The 22,349-nt window shown below is 36.4% G+C and overlaps 1 protein-coding gene across 1 annotated transcript in view; it reads left to right on the forward strand.

Annotated features, from left to right (window-relative positions):
• The window catches only part of LOC150090996 (unconventional myosin-Id-like), a 227,201-nt gene that overhangs the window by 98,265 nt on the left and 106,587 nt on the right, over positions 1 to 22,349 (forward strand). The window contains exons 8-10 of the mRNA XM_090380130.1: positions 8,413 to 8,555; positions 11,385 to 11,610; positions 20,009 to 20,068. Coding sequence (XP_090236256.1) covers positions 8,413 to 8,555; positions 11,385 to 11,610; positions 20,009 to 20,068 — 429 coding nt within the window. The remainder of the gene's footprint in view (positions 1 to 8,412; positions 8,556 to 11,384; positions 11,611 to 20,008; positions 20,069 to 22,349) is intronic.

Raw genomic sequence — 22,349 nt, forward strand, 5'->3', positions numbered from 1 at the left:
GTAAGCACTGACCTATGATTGCATGCTCTGGTTTAAGTTTACAAACTGTGCATATGAATAATTTAGAGTTCTTGGGAACAATGTTTTTTTTGGAAAATTTTGCCATGTTTTTGACTTAACTTATTAAATTGTTTGTAATAAATAGTTTAATAGTCTTAGTCATGTTAGTTTATTTTTAATTTTAGCTAGAGATTTTGTAAGTTACAACTTAATATATGTAACCACAACACAACAGCAACTTCCAGAGCAGAACGTGCTGGTCCTGCTGGAGGTAGCTATTGTTGGTGACTCTATTGTCAGAAAAACAGGAAATAGTGTGCAAAATGGATAGATGGAATAGAACCACAATGTGTCTGCAGGGGCAAAAGTTGAAGATGTCATAGAGCAGATATCATATTTTAAGGACATGAAAGATAATATTATTGTACATATTGGCACTAATGACATTAAGAGTAGGAGATCTGCTGACTTACTTAACAAGTATAGGAAAATGTTGAGGAAAAGTCAAGTTTGGGTTAAATTTGAAAGTGTCTGCGGTTCTTCCTAGGCATGATAGGAGGAAGTATATGATGAGAGCCTTGTCAATCAATTTGGCTGAGGGAGAGGGGGGAGATTGTGCAAGGCTTATGGGGTAGAATTTTCTCCAGCATGATCTGAGCTTGTCAATAGGAGAGACTGCTTCTACAGTGATGGATACACTTAAATAGAAAGGGTGCAAGAATATTTGCTGATGCTATCAAGGCAGCATAGGTAGCTCAGAAACTGCTTGCTTGGTGGGCTACATGCACTAATAGATTAACAATAGCTGCAAGCAGAGGATAAAGTAGTTTTTGCACTGTTTCTTTTGCAATGTGCAAGGGGGTCTGGAAAGTAAGGTGCTGGGGATTTCTAGGCCGGCTGTGAGTTGTCATGGAACAGATAAATATATGGGCTGTTTAGGGGAACTAAGAGTAAGAACAAAGGCGCCTCCGTAGCCAGGTGGGCAAGAGCATCAGTGCGTAGCACACGCTTCTTGATTAGACCGGGGTTTGAGCCCATGAGCTACGAAATACAGAGGATGTGGGAAGGTCAGGGAATGACCACCGCATATCCCTGGATCAATATGGCTTTAGTTGCTAATGCTCCTAAAAACCAAATAATAACAAGAGTAAGAACAGGTATATGTATACCATTGCTAGGGGTAAATCAAATTTGATGAATTTGAACTGCTGGTCAAGCCATCAAATGCAGACATGAATATCGGAGGCATGGTTGTCACTCAGGTGTAAGGGATGAATAATTTGAATATGGAGAGTACAATGTGTACAGAAATGTACAGTGTTGGTTTCAAGCAGCACTGTCTCCCCCCCCCTGTGTTTGTGTACTTTGTAAATGCTATAGATAATGAGTTTTAGGGTTGGTCTGTTGTTCCTCTGGGCATTTAGCCTTGTGATTCCTAGTGGGGGTTGCCCAAATGATGCCTGAGCTTGCCAGGGAGGACTGGGGGGGGCACCTCTGGGAAGTGAAAAATGGAGTGGCAAAGACAAATGAGGAGAAGATGAGCAGATGAAGATATAAAAGGTGGATGAGTTGGAGATTTTCCACCTGGAAATTGGAAGTTAAAGGTTTAGAGGGGCACCCCTGTGGAGGAGTCCATCCTCCACATGGTGGGGATTGTTAAGAGCAGGAAAAAGATTTGTGGTCATAGAGTCCACCAGGCAAAAAGGCTGAGGTGGGGAAGGGAGACAGGGATCGTAGGGGTTAAAGTCATAGAATCAGGGCTCCCTATGTTAGCATTAGCAAAGGCACATGATGCAAAAATGCAAGCTTATATAGCATCAGTCAAAAAAAAAAAAACCCCTTATTTCACCGATCCACTTGCTCCAAATGTTTGTCAAGTTCTGCCTTTAATCTATTTAAGCTATCAACTTCTACAATGACAGATGGAAGTTTGTTCCAGCAATCAACCATCTGCTGGCTAAAGGCAAAATTCCTCACATCTATCCTATAAAAGTCTTTCCTCAATTTGAATTTATGCCCTCTCAGGCAATTATTCTGAGCAAGAGGAAGAATCCCATCAGCACTGAGCATGCTCAAACCATTCAAGGCTTTATAAACCTCAATCAGATCACCTGGCAGGTGCCTAGTCTCCAGACACTAATTTGCAAAACTTAAGCCTTTCTTCATGAGAGCAGCCCTTTGTTCAATTCATTAATCTTGTTGCCCTTCTCTGTACTCGTTCCAACAGCTCTACATCCTTCTTAAAATTAGGCCTCCAGACCTGTATGCAGTACTCAAGGTGTGGCCTGGCCATTGCCTTATACAAGGGGATAATCACCTCCTTATCCCAGCTAGAAAAATTCCTGTATATCATTGACAAGACACCATAAGTTACTCTTGCAGACTGTCTGCACTGCCCAGAAAACTTCATATCTGCCTGCACAATTACCCCTAGGTCCTTTTCATTCTCTACAACTGTCAGTGTAGTACCACAGAGTTGATGCGTTACTCTGGGGTTACTGCTTCCCATATGTAGTACTTTACATTTGTCAATGTTAAACTTCATTTCCCACCTCTCAGCAGCCCATCTGCTCAACTTTTCTAGATCCTGTTGCAGCAGTGTACCTTCATTAGTGTCATTGACACCCCTGCCAACCTTCGTATCATCTGCAAACTTGGACATCAAGCCTGATATACCATCATCAATATCATTTATAAATACAGAAAACAACAATGGACCCAACCCTGAACTCTGAGGGACTCACTATTAACATTAGTCCAAGAAGAACAGTGTCCATTGATTACCACTCTCTGTCCTCTCCCACTCAACCATTTAAGTGTTGTGGGTAGTTTCTGGCTATGAGTTTTTTTGTGAGTTATTGTAACTCTTTGGATAGGTCGTCTTGTGAGGTGCTGTATTTAATGGCATTGTGGATTTGGTTATAGAGAACAGAATTTTTTACGTTAAGAGGGTGGTGTGATGTAAAGTGTAGGAATTTCTCCGTATGCGTATGTTTTCTAAAAATCTTAGTTCCTAGTTTGGTACCTGTTTTATATATGGCGAGATTAAGGAAGTTAATTTGTTTATTAGTTTCTATTTCGAGTGTGTATTTTAGTCTGTCGTGAATTGAATTAAATTTTGTGAAGAGGTTATCAATTATAGTTTCATTTCCTATTATGAGTATATCATCGGCATATCGCATGTATAGCTTAATCTCAGAAGGATAAGGTTGTAGGATCTGATTTTCAACTGTAGCTAAGTAAATTTCAGATAGGGGGCAGAAATGCCTAAGCCCATTGGTAACCCGAACACTTAATTCAACACACAGTTTCCATCGTAAAAAATATTAATAACCCTATAAAACGCATTACAAATAGCAAAACACGTCTCGTTCTCCCTTATCATAGTAATCTTGCAGGACAATTTCAACAAATATTTGCAGGCATGGACATTACACTTATTTTTTTCTACCTACAATAAACTTGGATCACTTTTCAATAAATATAAAGAAACACATGAATATCCAACAAGTGAAATGAATAATATTATTTACTTAATTAAATGTCAACAAAATTGTAACGCCTGTTACATTGGCAGTACTACAACCAAATTCGGTTCAACCCAGTCATCCAATACAAGAGCTTATTATCACTACAATAGCTTCAGAACGGGACAATCCAGCACTGAACTTACTTTACACGTACGCTCCAATCCCCCCCCCCCAATTGATTCAGCTATCACCATATTAAAATTAAAAAACAATTACAAAATCTTGCAATACGAAGCCCTCATTATAGAATGGTTCTGTCACCACTCCGATCCAAACATTTTAAATGCGAAACTCCCCTTCAATCTTTCTCCGGTTTGGAATCTCACAAATTTGCGATTCCCGCAAGCGGCAAACTGCATCACAGAATTACAAAATTCTTCTTAAATACAGTACGCGTTCCCTTTCACTTAACTTGTCAACTGAAGATGTTTTCAATGAAAGTTCAGTTACGACTATTGGCTTATTCACTATTTAGAATTTCAACTTCACGACAACCAAGGACGGAGTTAGTGCACTTCTACTTCCTTGCGCCTATTTTAATCCAGTTTCATTGTAATTACCACTTATTCATCCCCTTAATTTTTTTTTAAAAAACCAATCACCTTAAAATTAGCCAATCTCTTATTATTCAAATCATAACAATTGCAGATCGATCAAAGGTGAGTACTGGAAATTTAAGCTTTTGCTATTTTTGAATTTAGCCTCTACTTTCAATAACTGACTGTTACTTGCACCAGTGTCACATGTATAGTTGCTTATGTGGTAGTGCTTTCCTAGGAATTTTCCATCTAGATATTCAGTTAGTTTTTAGCACCCGCTATATAACTGTTTGCTAGTACCCCATTACTTTTCCATTGTCTCGTAGGGTGTTTACACATAGAATGCAAGATGATCGGAGCCTATTTGTCTTCATTAGGAACACGTTAATTTGCGCACTGGCTATAGACATAGAGAAAGCAGTTAGCTAGCATCTGTTGTCAGTTCTGGGAATTTACATTACTTGAAGCTGTCTCATATTCGTGTGTGTGTGTGTGTGTGTGTGTGTGTGTGTGTGTGTGTGTGTGTGTGTGCGCGCGCGCGCGCGCGCGCAGTGAGTGGTATGTACACATAAAAGTCAGGTTGATAACTTTCAGAAAGGAAAACTTTTTTTCAAAACTTTTAAGTATATATTTTAAAGCTTGATCATTAACTAAAATACGGACTAACACAGTAAAAACTACTGGAGAAAAGATGTACAAACTGTGAGAACACTTCATATCTGCACCTCTGCCATATTGCCAAGTCATTTCTCCAATCAAAAATATAATACCCACTGCTTTAGCTGCAGACAACCAGCAAGCTTAAATTAAAATTCATTCCAGTAATCAGGCAGATTACCTTTAAAAGGGCTGTACTGTGATGGTGAAGTATTATCCCAGCCTTCTCATAAAGCTATGAGCGGCTATAAAAGAAAAAAGATGGAAAGTTGTCAGAAATGTGTGCCTGCTTCATGATAATGCCCCTGTGCATTCCTTGAGTGCACCCATAGATGTAGGTTTGAAATATTGCTACATCCTGCTTATTCCCCTGACCTCGCACCTTTGGATTTCTTCTTCCTTGCCGTGAAGTCCTTTCTTTGTGGAAAACACTTTGTTGTTGGTGATGAGGTGATTTCTGGGGCTGTACTGTGATGGTGAAGTATTATCCCAGCCTTCTCATAAAGCTATGAGCGGCTATAAAAGAAAAAAGATGGAAAGTTGTCAGAAATGTGTGCCTGCTTCATGATAATGCCCCTGTGCATTCCTTGAGTGCACCCATAGATGTAGGTTTGAAATATTGCTACATCCTGCTTATTCCCCTGACCTCGCACCCTTGGATTTCTTCTTCCTTGCCGTGAAGTCCTTTCTTTGTGGAAAACACTTTGTTGTTGGTGATGAGGTGATTTCTGCTGCTGAGTTGTGGTTTAAAGGATAGTCAGGACTGCTACAAAACAGGTCTATGGAAGTGAATTGAAAGGTGGCAAAAATGTGTCATTTTGTCTGGTGACTACATTGAAAAAGTGTAATACGTGGTGTTTGTTTCATAGTGAATATAAATTTTTTTTGAACCCTCATTAATACAATTATGAATAAAAGAAAAAAAAAAAAATTCTGGACTGCAATGTGATGCTAATCTCAGTATCATAAATTTTCAATTCTCACTACTTTAATATAAAACAAATTAGTCGGTTAAAAAAAAAAATCTACAGTATAAAACAATTTATTGTGGAATTTCTAGGACCCATATTTCTTTCTACATGTTTTATGTTAAGGTAAGTTTTTATTATTTTGTACACTACTGATAATTTGTTCAAAATCATCAAATCAAGAACATCTTTGAACATCAAGATGTTCAAAGATGTTTAATGGTTAGCGAAAGGACCATGGATATATTTTGCCTAATTGAAAGAGGTATGTTAAAAAAAAAGAAAGTTTATTTTGTTGCACACTTTAATAAAATTTATCCTGTATAATTATGATTTAAAAGATGAAGGCTTTGTTTACATTCCAAGAAGTGCATTTAATTGTTGTTCAAAGCTTTTCTAAACATTGTGTACTTATGTGGATGCTAACATGAAGTAACAGTAAATATGATGGTAATAAATGCACTGCAAGTTCCTATGTGTAGGTAAAAAAAAAAAAAAAAAAAAAAAAATTGGTGAAGATGTTGTTATAAAAGGTTTGGAGTAGGAGTAATAATTAAAATACCACAATGAAATGAACTTTTAATTAAAAGTTAAATACAGTTTCTCTGCTAAACATATTATGCAGTACAGTAATACCCCGAAGTTACGCGATAGGTGGGTCCGACGAAAATCGCGTAAGTCGAATTCGCGTAAGTCGGGGTACAACTTTGCATATAAATACATATAAATTTTGCTTAATTGGGACCAAGGACTAACAAAAACACTAGTTTAGAAGAAAAATATTAATAAAATTGCAGTTCTTTAGACATATTAATACAAAATATGTATTAAAAAACAAATGACTTACGTTAAAAAGTTATTTCGATGTCGATGGCTTCATAAAATCTAACAAATTCGTCTGACGACACAGCGCGTTCCTTTTTTTCACGCAGAATTTCTTCGTAGCAAGCTAATAATTTTTTTATTCCTTGCTTTGTAGCTATAACGCGTTCTTCGTTGGAGTCTGTTTTCTAAAATTTTTAAGCCCTTTACAATTGAGATCTTTTCAATTTTCAACCTGTCAAGTTTGCAATTGTCATGTGCTTTTCGCCGTTGCTTCATTTAGGCCTGTAGCACGTGCAATATCACATGGTCTTTCATTTCGCTCAAAGCGTTTCACAATTTCATATTTTTTCTCTATCGACAGAGGCGGACTGGCCATAAGCCTTACCGGGGAAACCCCGGTGGGCCAGTGTGATTTTGGCCATAAACCATAGTGTGAGGCCACTATAAATTTTCCCGGGTAAGAATTTTTGATCCAGTCCGCCTCTGTTTATCGATAATTGCTTTTCTTTTTCTCTCTGAATCTGCAGTGTCTTCACCAGGACGCTTCCTTTTCACACCTTTTAAGTATTTTTACTCATTTTTAGGGAATAAAGCACAATTACAAAACGAGGAGGCACGCTTGATACGCATAAACAAAGCTGCGCGCATGTAGCAACTGAATAAACAACACCATAAAGGCAGAGATACACTATTAACACCTCACATTTCTAGGGGTTACTACCATAAAACAATAAAAATCCAGTTGCGTTTCTGCTAGTGAAATCTGTTATAAACTGGTAGTAAACTCGATCTAATTGCATTTGCGATTATATCGATAGCTGGAATTGTGTTGGTTTTTACGTTATTATGGTGAAATGTGTTTCCCCTTCACTGATATAAAAAACATAAAAGCAGCAAAGTTGAATTTTGTTCATCTTTCGCTCTCATTCTCCGCCGTCGCACCGTATATCGATAACATATGAAAAACGACCTTGAAGGTAGTGGGCGGCAGCGTTGCCAAACGAAAAAAATCAAGAACCGCGTAACTCCGAGTTCGCGTAAGTCGGGGTAGCGTAAGTCGGGGTATTACTGTATATGCATAAAGAAAAATAATGAATGATTGACCAAGCTTTTATTGTTATCACTAATTAAATGATGTTATATGCCACTCTAAACAATGTTGTTGCATGATCAGTGTTTAAAAGCCTAAAGGAATGTTATGGCATTAATGTTATGAAGCCAAAGTTATGGATCTTAGGAGCTAAACATATTTCTTAGAACATATTTTCTGAATCAGATATAGCACAAAAAAAATGGAAAATATAGAAATTTTTAAATGATGTATATGTTAGTGAAGCATATGACAGAGAAGTTTAAATCTATTGTTTTAATTCTTATGATAGTACAACATTCTTATTCATATTTATTCCTTTTGTTTATGAAGGAAATTTACCTGTTGTCTTTTCATGTACAAGTCTATCTAGAAAATATATTTTGTTCATAATTTTTACTTTGCACAAAGATGTGCAGGTGTCTGGAATTTAATCAATTTTCAGACATGCAAGTCTTTTATTAAATGGAGAGAAGAATTCTGTTAGGAAACAGAACTTGTCACTAAGGGTCAAAGATGTGCAAGGAGAAACTTCAATCACTGGCTGGTTATTCCATTGTTGTAGAAGTTACTTATCAGAAACCTATTCATTTAAATAATTTTGGTGCAGTCGTGTTCAAAATGTTTGTTCGAAAATGCAGGTAGTTACATTTAAGTTTATTTGTACGCTGTAAAATTAACTATGGTACTATTTTTAGTAAAATATAATAATGTTTATAACAAGTTATATTTCTTATTATTCCATTTTGAAAATAGGAAATATTTGTACTGTGTTACTAATGTATTTTTTTATTTGTTTACAGGCTATATATGAACGCTTGTTCTCTTGGATTGTGGGAATGGTTAACAAAGCTATTGAAGTACACATTGATGAAAGAGGTCACAGTAAAGATACAGTCATAGGAGTCCTAGATATATATGGTTTTGAAATATTTGACAATAATAGGTATGTTTTATAAAATTTATATTGTTTGTGTGTGATGCTGTCCTGCCAGTTTATACAATGAAATGCTACCCCAGAAAAACTTTGAAATCTATCAAAATTTTTCAAATTTTCAATATTTTTCATTATTATTCTGCTAATTTATTGCAAATACACAATCCATGTAAAATTGCTTCCAAATTTAAATTCACCATTTTGGTTATATTAAAGTTATAAATATGAAAAAAAAAAAAAAAAAAAAAACTGTGCTAAATAGTACAAGTGTGTTGTGGGATCACTCATTGTTTATTAGTACAAGTTTTATTTTGTGAGTATTCAGTTATAGACATACTACCTATGCTAGACCAAAGTTATTGTATTTTATAGTTCATGGACTTGGCTATTTCTCATTTTCTGTCTTTATGAAGAATATATGATAAGTCACCAATAAGGACAACATGGTTGTTCTTGTAGTGTTGATGACTTTCAGATTTCCCCAACTTCTGGAATCACAAATATTACATACAAGTATTGCTGTTTGAGATTGTTCAAGTTAAAGTGTCACTGATGGTGAAGAATCCTGAAACACAAACATTAGAGTGAAAAATGGCAAATATCGTGAGTGTGATGGCATGTGGACTGCTAGCCAAAAACTCCCGAACAGTGAGAGCCTTGTGGTGTGCCGTCATGCAAGGGAAGTAAACTGCCATCTTCTCCATATTGAAACTGCACATGACAGATTCTCTGAAACAAACATTTCAAAATGTCCAGCTATTAGGTAGCAGTAATACTTTGGCTCTTGGGCACAAACTCTTTTTGCACAATTCCCTTGCTATCGTAGAAAGTGATGAGCATGGTTTTGATTTTTGACTTATCTTGACAAACTCTTTTGGCTTTAGGAGAGTTTGTTGACTTCCACTCTGCACTTTGTTGCTTTGTTGCAGGGTCATACTGAAAATACCACATCTCGTTACCTGTAATGATCGAATTCAGGAAATTTGGTTTGCTTTCAGTGTCCTTGATGAGTTCTCTGCAGTGTTTAGCTCACGCCTATCATTGGCTGTCTGTTAATGAATGTGGAATAGATTGCACACAGACCCTTGTTTTCTTCATATCCTGGGTTAATATTTGTCAAATGGTTTCCTTATTAATGCACATTTCTGAAATCATTCAGAGCATTGCACATCAGTCATTGGTAATGATTTCCAGCTTTTCAATCAACTCCGGCATTTGAACCATTTTTTGCTGGGCATGGATGTTCGTCTTCCAGTGATTCTCTTCCATGAGTGACTTGAGTTGTACAACTTAAATTCAATTCAAGTTGAAATATGAATCATTACTGTTATATGATGTATCTAATATGGACTGTGCACAAAAATTCTGCACAGTCCATATTAGAATTAATGAAATTTTTCAAAAATCTGACACTATAAGAATATTTTGAAGCCATATTCGTAATCAGAGAGAAATGTATTAAAAAGACATTCTTGTTTACCAGAACAATTTGTTTACTGGTGTAATCATATATAGGTATCTTCAGTGCTTTATTTTTTTAAAAAAATTAGGTGATGGTACTCATTCTTTGCTATCAGGAAAAATTGATAAGTATATTAACACACAGTTTATTAAGAATAATTTATTATTCAAGATAATGGAACCACTAGGTGGCAGTGATCACAGTGTGCTGAAGTGGGATTTACTCAAAGAGGTAACTACCATGGGTAAAGGGAAGGGTTTTTGCTTTCGTAAAGGTAACTACAGTGGTCTAAGACAGTGGGACCAACTGATGATGTTACCAACAGCAAATTCAAAATGGGAAGCATTCAAAGAATTAATCTTGGAAGCTACTAGGCTTTTCATACTAACTAGGAAATATTGTTCAAGATTTAGGCCTAAATGGATGTCAGATGAACTAATTAGACATGTGACAGAGAAGAAAAATGCATGGGATACATATAAAATAACAGGTGACACAAAGCCTATGATAAATATAAGCTGGTCTGTAACCAAGTCGCAAAGGGGGTTAGGCAGGCGAAGGCAGATTACGAGAAAATGTAATGCACTAATTTTTTCGACTCACTCAGTGTGACTCCCAAAAGAAATCTAACTTTGAATATGGCCCCTGTATGGGAAAAGGTTGGACAACACTCCAGTAGAAGGTGGACCTGAGCCCATTGGGAATACCCCTTGATCTGCTCACTGTTGTCTAGCGCGACTTCTCTGTATTTGGGATAGGTGGTCGGATAGGTTTCGCAACGTACCACTGAGTTGTAAAATGGTAATCCCTTTAGCTCTCTCAGCTGTTGCTTAGCAGCAGCACTAATTTCCTAAGTTGCGTGAAGGCCAGAAGTGTGAACAGTGCATGCCCAGTTAATCTCCTAAGCCGTTCATTATATGAAAATTTTCTTCGCTCAACAGGAACTATTTTAAATGTGATTTCCAAGGGGAATTCAAAAAAATTTGCTATAAAAGGAGTTTGTTAAAAGAGATCTGACTGAGTCATTTAGAATTCTAAAAATAGTTAAAGTTTTATATAGAAAATATCTTAACAATAGATAGTGAAAAATGCAAATTTAGTTAAATAACTTTAAGCTTATTCGAATAGTCGGTAAACGTGTGAAAAAAAAATTCCGGAATGTTACAAATTTCGAAGTGTACTGCATCCAAATGCCACTCATCACTTTTAATAAAGGTGCTGGTATGCCATACCGTTGTGTACCGTCCCAAAAAAAAAGCACTGGGTATCTCAGTTAATAAATGCTATCTGAAGTTATGCAGTATAAGATTTGAATTTTGTATAGTAATAGCTTTATAACATTTATAGTTTTATAATTATTTTGTACTTCTTTGTAGCTTTGAACAATTTTGCATAAATTACTGTAATGAGAAGCTCCAGCAGCTGTTCATTGAATTGGTCCTTAAACAAGAACAAGAGGAGTACAGAAGAGAGGGTATAGCATGGCAAAATATTGATTATTTTAATAATGCCATCATTTGCAGCTTGGTGGAAGAACAGCACAAGGGCATGATTTCTATTATGGATGAAGCCTGTCTTACAGTTGGAAAAATCACAGATGAGGTATGTATTGTTTGCAGTTAAATTCAAAAATTATATAAAAACAAAATTCTCAATTTTTCTAGTTGCTTGAGTCATGTAAAATAATTTTCTTCTTGCTTGTATTTATCAAAGTCTATGCTTATCATAATTGTGCATAATTCTGAATACTGCATTTTCCGGGTTATAAGATGCATTTTAGAAGGCAGATGATGAAGAAGATTTTGGGAAAAAATATTTTATTGCATACATTTGAAACACAGATTCACAGGTGCTTTCTAAACAAAGCGTAGTGCAGAAAGAATCTTTTATTTAAAAAAAAGTAAATTTTCACTTTTTTTCAAAGAGAAAAGTCAACTTCAGGGAAATTATCTTCAGTGCTATCAAGGGCATTGCTGATTCCAATCTTGAAATACTTGAAAGTGAAATCTATTGTGTTTCACTAATTTCCATGATTTTTTACTCGTTCATACCCCTTTGAAATAGTTGATTGCTTCATTTGTATGTTGGTGTCAAATTGTGATATGTTGCTGCAAATTGCAGTTGGTTAAGGCCTCATGACCTTAGCTAACTGAGTATATAATTCCACAACCATTCTTGTTGGTTTCATTATGTGAGATCCTCACTGGTCAGACACCAAGAACTAATAATTTATAAGGCCACCTTGATGTTATGACTATACTCTCTCCAGCTATGGCTAGAGATGAAAACATCACTGTGCATACCTTCAGACCACAAGACACAGGGAAATTTGAAGAAAACTTTTTATGGAAAAAAGGTGCATTTTATGGTCCAGAAAATATGGTATATCCTGGATTTTCCAAGGGTGAAACTTGATCCTGGACTTGCTGTTTATTTCAGAGTGAAAGACTTTTTATCTTGGATCTATTCTGGACCTCAGATAAGATAATCGAAAACATTTTTAACTTTTCCATACCTGCTAACTCTTCAGATTTATGAATGGGACACCATCTGTCTCTGTCTGTAATAAATACATATAGGGCATTTTATTATTATTATTTTTTTTTTTATTCATTATACTATTTCTTTTCTTTACAGTTTCGATGGCTTCAAATTTTTCACATAAAGAACATCTGTAGAGAAAGGTTTGGTTATTTGGTTGGCAACATTGAATAATCTCCAGCTAACATGGAGAATCAGTCAGAGTTGCTGTTTTAAATGTTTACAGATCAGTAGTTTTTGACAGCTATCCCAAGGGTTATGGCAAGGGACTGTCATGGCCAGTGAAATAAGACAAATTTCAGAAGACCTATCAACAAGATTTTCAATGTATTGTGCAATCTGAAAAAGGTAACATGTTTGCTATTATACCAAATGTGATATTTCAATCTGAAGTGGTGGGGAAACATGATGTAATGAGATATTTGCAAAAAATCTAAGCAAGGTGCTTATTTGATGTTGCATTTCTTGGTGACAATGAAGTCATATACACTAGATATTTATTTGCACCTTTTGTCATAGAACATAATTTATCTCTGAGTTGTGCAGATCATGCGAGCTTGTTTTTCAGAAATGTTTTCCGATAGAGAAATAGCAAAAAAAAAAAAAAGTGGTTGTGAAAGAACAAAAGCAACAGGCATCATGTTGTTGTTAAAGGATTTCAGGCACATTGGTAATTGGTCGGTTGTTTGCTGGACAAAAATAACCATAATTTCTGGGAGAAATACCGTTTTTTACCTTCACTCAAGGCTGACTAAATCAACTATGTTGTGAAAAAGGCCATTAAAATTTTCTCCCATTGTTGACAGGATTCAAACTCGGGTCTTTTCCTCCCAGTGTTGGGAGGTCAGTGATTGTACCAGTTCTGTTACCTGAAGGGTAGGCATTGTTACTGAAACTGCATTGATAAGGAAAGTAGAGATAGTGATGGCTCTGAAAAAGGGTTATTTTCAATTGCAACATATGGCAGTAATGAAAGTGATCCCAAACTATATCCCATTGTGGTGACCTTTTGTAATGAAAAAAAAATTGTGTAATTGAAAGCAGCTATCCTTCAGTGAAAGTATTGGAAGGTGAACATTGGACATGTTTTGAATAATCTGAAAGCATGCAAGTATACCTTCAAAAAAACTGCCTGTTACTTAGTGTTGATAATGTGCCTATTATGGTAAGCCTAAAGGCAATCTGCTGGCTAAAGGCAAACTTCAGCACATTTTTTCCACAACTGTCTTTCTTCAATTTGAATCTATGCCCTATCAGGTTCTTAATCTGAGTAAGTGGAAGTATCCCATCATCATTGAGCCTGCTCAAACCATTCAAGGTCTTTATACACCTCCAATCAGATCACCTTGCAGGTGCCTAGTCTCCAGATGCTGCAGCTTGCATAACTTAAGCTTCTCTTGGTAAGTGCATCCCTTTGTTCCTCTCACCAGTCTTGTTGCCATTCTATACTTGTTCTAGCAACGCTACATCCTTCCTAAAATGAGGCCTCCAGACCTGTATGCAAGGTGTTGCCTGACCATTGCCTTATACAAAGGGATAATCACTTCCTTGTCTCTGCTAGCGAAATTCCTGTATATCATTGCAAAAACTTTTATTATTACCACTCACTGCCGTCAAATTAAAACATTTATTATTACTCTCTGCCATCTCCCACTCAACCATCCCTTTATCTATTGCAGCAACTTCGCTTAATGCCATACCACTCCAATTTGTACAGCAATTTTCCCTGTGCAACAGTATCAAAAGCTTTCCTGAAATCAAAGTATATGATATCAAAGTTATTTTTTGCATCCAGTTCCTTTGTGATCATATTGTAGTATCCAATCAAACTGGTCAGACAAGACTTCCACTTAACAAATCCATGCTGCATCTGAACTATTACTGCAGTCTTGTCTAGGTGAACCTGTATCATTTCTTTAACCAGTGACTCCATTATTTTCACCAGAACAGAAGTTAAACTAACAGGTCTATAATTATTTTTGTCACCCTTTGAACTCCCTTTATGAATTGTGCAATACATTTGCACATCTCCAGTCCATGGGGACTTCCCCTGAATTTAAGGATGATCTCATAATTATGGCTAAGGGTTTGCTTACTTCTCTCGCTGCCTCCTTCAATATAACTGGATAGATTCAATCTGTTCCAGGTGCCTTGTTTATGTTTAACTGCAACAATTTCTCCCTCACTTTGCTCTCAGTTAATACAAAATCATTTAGCTCCCTGTTAAAGTTTAGTGAACTTCTGCTCACCCCTTCCTTGCAGAATTCCACATGTGTGAATGTAGATGCAAAATACTCATTCAGTTTGTCAGCTATTTGAGCAGGATCATCAACAGGCAAACCACCAATATCAAGTGGACCAATCTGATTCATCCCCTTCTTTCTAGAGTTTACATAAATAAAGGGTCTTTGTTTTTCTTACCATCCTTTGCCAAGGATTTCTTGTAATCAGCCTTCGCTTGCCTAACCTCCTTTGTGACTTGATTACACACTAGCTTATATCTGCCATAGGCTTCTGTGTCACCTGCTAATTTATGTGCATCCCATGCATTTTTCTTCTCTGCCACGAGCCTCATTAGTTCATCTGACATCCATTTAGGTCTAAATCTAGAACAGTATTTCTTAGTTGGTATGAAAAGCCTAATAGCTTCCAAGATTAATTCCTTAAAGGCTTCCCACTTAGAATTTGTTGTTTTTAACATCATCAGTTGATCCCACTGTATAGAATTTAAAAACTGTATGAGACTGCTGTAGTCACCTTTTGCGAAAACAAAAAACCTTCCCTTTTTTGGTATTACATTTTTAATGTAATAGTAGTTACATGGTAGGATGGTAGTTACATTTTTAAGTAAATCCCAAATCAGTACACTGATCATCACCTAGTGGTTCCTTTATTTGCAAATTCTTAATTCATGAATAATCACTGCTGATAATCAGATCACTAGTATTACTCCCTCTGGTTGCCCCCCCCCCCCCCGAGTATGTTGCTGTAGAAAACAATCCTCCAATAAATCCACAAAAGTCGTGCTAATGTGCGAGTCGCCAATCTACAAGTTCCAGTCAATATCTGGAAAGCTAAAATTCCCCATTATAAGACACTGATTTACTGGCCCACTCTGTTTCTCTGTATAATTGTTCATTGTACTCATGGCAATCTGAGAGCTTGATGGGCACCTCATTAATTTCTTCGAGGTCATCTACCCTACACCTCAAACTCTCGTAGAAGTAGCTTAGAACATTGAGTTGGTGCCTAAATTTTTCACTGTCTCTGCACCTAGCACACAAGAACATCCTCCTTGGCTAGATCATGTCCTGTTCTAGAAAGGTCCGCAAACATTTCATATTTCGCACATTTCTTTAGACTGTGATGTGTTGGAGATTGCCTCTTTCTGTTCTCCCCCGAGCCACAGCACTCCTGCTAATCTGTGCATGTTGCTTTGCTGCTCTAGTCTGGGTCATGATTCTGTTTAAGTACAATTTAATTAACAATGAGATTAATAAATTTTACTGATTAATTGATAATACTATACAAAGCTGATAGATTTCTAATACAGTGCTAATCACTATCTAGTTTTATGTTAAACCTTATGCTATCAAGTTCGGGATATATCAAGTTACGCTTTCCGTATCGTGTTACAAAAGGCAAAATCTACGGACACCAAGTATTATCTTTCAAAATCGCTATGGAAATTCAAAATAAAGCAAGGAATTTGACTAAGACTATAAAGTTACTTATAGAAAATAATTTAATATAACAATTATGTCAATAAAACAGCTAAATATAAATAAAAACTTGGTGTTTGCTGGAACTGCAAAATCTTGTCCAACAAGTGGCTAACCCATACCCCAAGCATATCGATTGGCTTTTTGCTTGTCATTGAAATATGGTTTCATTTGGCTGGAGAACCAGGGCCTGTTCCATTCACAGATTTTTATCTTTCTTGCCGTCCCTAACTGGGCAATGATTCAAAGGTGATCTGCAATGCAGCCTATTGCACGAGAGGGAGGAAGTTTGTAGATTGTATTCCAATCTATTGCTTTAAGCTTCTTAAGGATTATTTCTTCCTGTATGAACTTGGTGGAGAAGAAGAGTTTTGTGGTTGTTGTCTTTTTGTTTTTATCCTGGTTAGTATTCTTAGGCAGGGGGAAAAATTCAATGGTAAGAGGATAGTAATCCGAATTAACTTCCAAAATTCTGCTGGAGGGTAGCATTACTTATGTTCAGGTAGATGATGTTCAGTTTTTGATTCTGTCTTGTTGATGGGGTCTGCAGGGGGCAAATCCAAATGATGAAAGGAGGATATCCAATTCTGTTTTTGCCTCTGCATACTGTGTGAGGGGCATATTAAAGTCCCCTGTGATGATAGTGGGGAGATTTTGTTTTTAGTGCAGGGTCAACCATGCGTGAAGCTCCATTCTAGATTCTTTGTTATGCTCTGGGGACAGGTAGATTAGGCAGACTTGGATGCTTGAAAGATTATTGTAACACATGCCTTCAAAGCTGGTAGAGTCACTTCTGATGAAATTTGTGACGTGACGACTTCTGTGGGAAAAGATAACCACACTGTCCCCACATTTATGGGTACTCTCATTTGAGGTAATGTGGTAGGTAAAGTTTCCACTAAGGAAGTTTAGTTGCTTCTTGTCTATGGCTAATCAGATTTCTGTTAGATAGATAAATGTGAAGTTTTCTAGTAGTAAGAAGTTCTGAAGTGCAATTTATTTGTAATGCTCTGGACATTTTGAGTGAAGAGGAGAAAGGGCTCTGCCATACTCAAAGTAGTCGACAAAGATCTTGATCTTCGCACCAAGAGACCAGGTGGTTGGGCAGGCAGAGAAGGCTGTTGATGTCCCAACGGTTACAATTTATTCATTTGATGAATGCCAATGTCAATGAGGATTCCAGCTTTGTCTTTGATGTGGGCTTGAAGGGGGCAACTTTTGTTAGGTGAAGTCTAGTGGCAAAGAGTCTCACTTTTCTCGGTGCTGCTTTAATTCATGATCCTGTCTCAGTTTCAATGATGAAATCATTATCAGTTTTTTGGGATTATATTTCTTTTGGGCTATTGCTTTGCTTCCTTGGAGCATTCATGTGATTCATTTGAGCAGGTCCTCTGAAGGTTGGGAAGGAGCTTGGGGTTTTCTATGTACGAAATATTTGGTTAGGTTAGGTTAGATTGGATTTACATTGTTTGTTGTTAGCAGTGCTAGCATAGTGCAGACTATGTGTTTGTCCATCTCCAACATGAGCAGAATTGTTTCTATGGAGGACGGCAAGTGTTGTTTGGTGACTTCCTTGCACAGAATGCATGTGTGCAGATGGTCGAACCATGGTCTGAAGTGTCATACATGGGGTAATGGTCTTCCCACAAGCTTCGATTACAAATGTGTTATTCCCTGCAGTCATCATTGGGGGGGGGGGGGTAGCCTGGATATGGCTGCACAGGGGTAGCCTGGATATGGCTGTATGGAGCCCAAATGCCTCGGAATGGGAGTAAAGTTCCTATTCGTGTGATCAACAGTTGGGCATTCTGAGGGGGTTGCTTGTTAGTTTCTTTTCTTCCTCAAGATGGCTGTGTTGTCTGTGTCTCTTCAGTTGCTGAGTTCTTTTCTTTTTTGCTTGGGCAGACTCTTGGTTAATGGTGATGGAAGGAGTTGGTTATCTAGTTGTGGCATACATTGGCTGCCAGATGGGTCCTCCTGGCTTACGAACTTCATAGGTTTGCATTGAAAGTGATATGTCTTATCATGGCTGGTGTAGTTGTCTTTTTTCAATAGGGTTTCTTCTGGCCATAGACTGTTTGTCAAGCATTTAGTTTGTGTATTTTTCTTGCTAACATCTCAGCTCGCTCTGCACTTTTGTCATCTGGGCAATCTGATTCTTTAGCATTTCCTGATTGGTGAGAACAATGTCAGTGATATCTAAAATGTGTTTTATGTGGTTTTGCATGTCAGCACTGTTTTATTGGAAAATATTCTGTGATCTTAATGGATAAAACAGCATAGATAAAATCTTGTTCTGGTTATTCCTTGTAGGTAGGTCGTGTGCAGTTTCGGCAAGTGAGGATATGGTCATAGCTTCAATGTTGTGCAGCATAGCATTTGTTTTTCTTTGTGGGTCACTCTCAAGCTCACCAAGCTCACACGTTGGGAGGTTGTCAATAGTTGATAGAAAGCAGTCACTGAATTCCCATTTTTCTTTATTTTGCAGCATTCTCTTAAATTGCTTATAGGGGTTTGTGGTGCATTTTAGGCAAAGATCGGCCTGACATTGTGTGCATTGCAGCTTGTTTTTCATATTATTCGGGCATACTTGGTGGTGCCATTTTATAGTGTGGTTGTTAATTTGAGGTAAGGAGTTCTTTTTTTTTTTTCCAGAAAGAAAGTGAGCCGTTAAACAAGTATGCCTCCAGTTCAAATGATTCTGCTGATTCCCAGTGTGCTATAGTTTTAGCTTTTGACTGTGACAAAAGCAATTGTAGCCCAGGGCGGTGATTAACTCAGAGAGAATGTCAGAGCTTTGGCCTGGAACGATGCCACTTCTGGACAGCAGTGAGGGTGTATGACTTTGCATGTTCGAAAGGGAAACGGAGATGTTTTTGGCCTTTTGTGCATATGACCCATATAGCAAAAACATTATTAGAAAAATAATTCATTACCCGAGGAGGAATGTGGACATAATGTTCATCTACTGGTGGGGCGAGATATCAGGAACACAAACCTTGTGTCAGGTGGGCACTTTTTTATTAAAAAAAAAAAAAAAAAAAGCTATTAAGTTTAACATTATATATGGAGCACACAAAACCAAGTTCCCTGCAGACTTGCACAGTTAGAGTTGAAACTCACTGAATTAACTTATTCTCATTCTTTTTATTCCTTCTACTTCCATTCTTTGGAATAACTTTCCTTATGTATTTCCTAAAAATTACAATCTGTGGAAATAAGCCCATTGTCCACAGGTATCTTTTGTCTTCTCAACCTATAAATGGTATTGACGTACTGTAGGTCTTAACCTTTTGTGTTTAGAGTTGAAGTAAAATAATGGCAGCATTGTTTTGTTGTGTTTGGCATTATTTGGATACAATGGCAGGATATATCCTACTGGAGAGTTGGGTGTGAAGGGTTCCGTATTGTTTCATTTATCACTGGACAGAGAGTTGGGTTGTTGGCTGATTTAATCCTGAAATAAATTTGTCTTTAAAGAGCTGGCCTTGTTTCCTGTTTGTTGCGTAGGACCTTGATGAAGTATAAATATTTTTATTCTTAGTATACTTCCTAGTGGCAAGTAATACTAAAAGTAGTCATAATTAGTTACATCTTAATTATGCATTATACTCGTGGCTGTTAATTCTATTGGTAAAATTAATGATAGTATTTTCATTAATTAGATCTTCAGATGTGGAAATTAAATTATTTTATCCAAAATTTTAATTGTGTAAGTAATTTTTATTTCTGTTTAGATGCTTCTTGAGGCCATGAATCAAAAGTTGACAAATCACAAGCACTATTCAAGTAGAAGGGTAAAATTTTCATTTCTGTGATCTTTTCTTTGTTGTTAATTTTGTATTGAACAGAAATTTGAGATGGTGTTTACTATTTCACAATACAGTGGGCACTGCTTATTGTGATCACTTCAGAACTCAGCTTAACTGATAACAATTACTGATTGATAATAACCCATGAAACAAGAATGCATCTGTTCAGTGTTGTTTATTGATGCAGAGCAGAAATGTGTACATAAAAAGGTGGAAATGGGTGGAAAGAAAATGTTAAAATCAAGGAATGTAAAATGCTTTAATTTGACTGTCTGTTGTTTCTTCTAGAAAGTCATCAATCAAAATGAAACTGACAACATTCCTGAAAATCCCTACAGACCATTAAAAAATAAATAAATTAAAATCAAGAATTAGGAAAGGGTTAATGCTTTACGGTAAAATAATCAGAGTAGGAGTTCAGATACAGTACTTTCTTTCATGGGGTTAATACACTGACAACCATATGACCTGTATGAAACAACACCAGTAACTAGACATGCAACATATCAGAGTTAAAGAATAACTTGGGATGTTATGCACATGCATAAAAATGATAAGGCAAAAAAGCTATAACATAAACCAAAGTGCTAATTACAATAAACATAATTTTTGTTCTATGCATTAGTATATATCTGGTTGATACTTCATAAAAGTGATAACATTACACAGATGATGTGTAATGATAACACTAATATGATCATAATAAAATGTGATCATAACAAGCAGCATACACTGTATTGAAATAAAAATTTAACTTTTACTGTAATTGTGTTATAATGGTTGAAATTTCATTGCTACAATTTGCAACATTATTTTAATGTTAATCAGTGGTTTTAAGGTGAAAGTTAAATTATTTGGTCCACAATTTTATTTATATCAGCTGCCATGTTGGAGCACACATGAATCAGCAAATTTTTTGAAAGAAACATGGATTTTTTTTTTTTTCAGTAAATACATATAGCATATATTTTCCTATAAGTTATATATTTATAGGATAGTTTATTAGAGATTTGAATATTTGTTTAGAGACTTGGAGATTTTGCTGCCGTGTAACTACTAAATTTATTAAAACCACTGCATATGCTAAAATTAGCCATAATCCTTTTGAAGAGCAAAGAATTAATTCAGCATAATTTTGTGAAAGCAGTAATTATTAAAGGGAAAACTTGTCCATGTTAACTCTTAATATTCTAATTTGTTACTCTGTAGTGACCATTATGTTTCTGTTATCAATGCAGCTCAATTACTAAAATATAGATTGGTGACATTTTTAGATTCTTTTTTTTTTTTTTTTTTTTCAATTCTGTTATCAAACCAGGAAAGAGAGCTAAAATAAGCTATATGACTTGGATTTCAAAGTACAGTCAGTCTTCGTATAGCACGATAGTTGTGTTCCTAGAAACCCTCGTGCAATATAAATAACAGGTCCTATGGGAAAAATAGGGTTAGGTGCCGACCACCCAAGATTGAGCACACATTTGTAACCAAAACATTACCAAACACAATAAATAATTGTAATAAAATACTTACATGTTTTATTACGACTATTATGTAATAAAATATTGCTAATGCTTTTGCTTCTATCAAAAGCAAACTTGTTCTTTGTTTGATTTTCTGTCCAAACAGATGACAGTGGTTCCATCTCTTCCAATTCTTTGTGTCTTGATCTAATGGATTTTATTACATTTTGAGTTGTCCCTGCTATGAAAGTTGTTTTTATTTTCTTTGCATTCTTTCTAATTCTCGCCCTTGCTTCATATAGGGCCTGTAGCATGTGAAATATCACATGGTCTTTCATTTCGCTCAGTGTTTCACAATTTCATATTTTTTCTCTATCAACAGAGGCGGACTGGCCACAAGCCTTACCAGGGAAACCATGGTGGGCTGGAGACCAGAAGACTATAGAGGCCAGTGTGATTTTGGCCATAAACACTAGTATGAGGCCGCTACAAATTTTCCCGGGTAAGAATTTTTTAACCCAGTCTGCCTCTGTCTGTCGATAATGCTTTTCTTTTTCTCTCTGAATCTGTAGTGTCTTCACCTACAGATACCTTCACCTGCTTCCTTTTCACACCTTTTAAGTATATTACTCATTTTTAGGGAATAAAGCACAATTACAAAATGAGGAGGCATGCTTGATACACATAAACAAAGCTGTGCACGTGTAGCAACTGAATAAACAACACCATAAAGGCAGAGGCACGCTATTAACACCTCACTAGCTCATATTTTACTAAAGCACATTTCTGGGGGTTACTACCATAAA

The sequence above is a fragment of the Mastigoproctus giganteus genome, chromosome 1 (genome assembly GCF_048544385.1).
Source record: "Mastigoproctus giganteus isolate SK-2022 chromosome 1, ASM4854438v1, whole genome shotgun sequence".
Taxonomy (NCBI): domain Eukaryota; kingdom Metazoa; phylum Arthropoda; class Arachnida; order Uropygi; family Thelyphonidae; genus Mastigoproctus; species Mastigoproctus giganteus.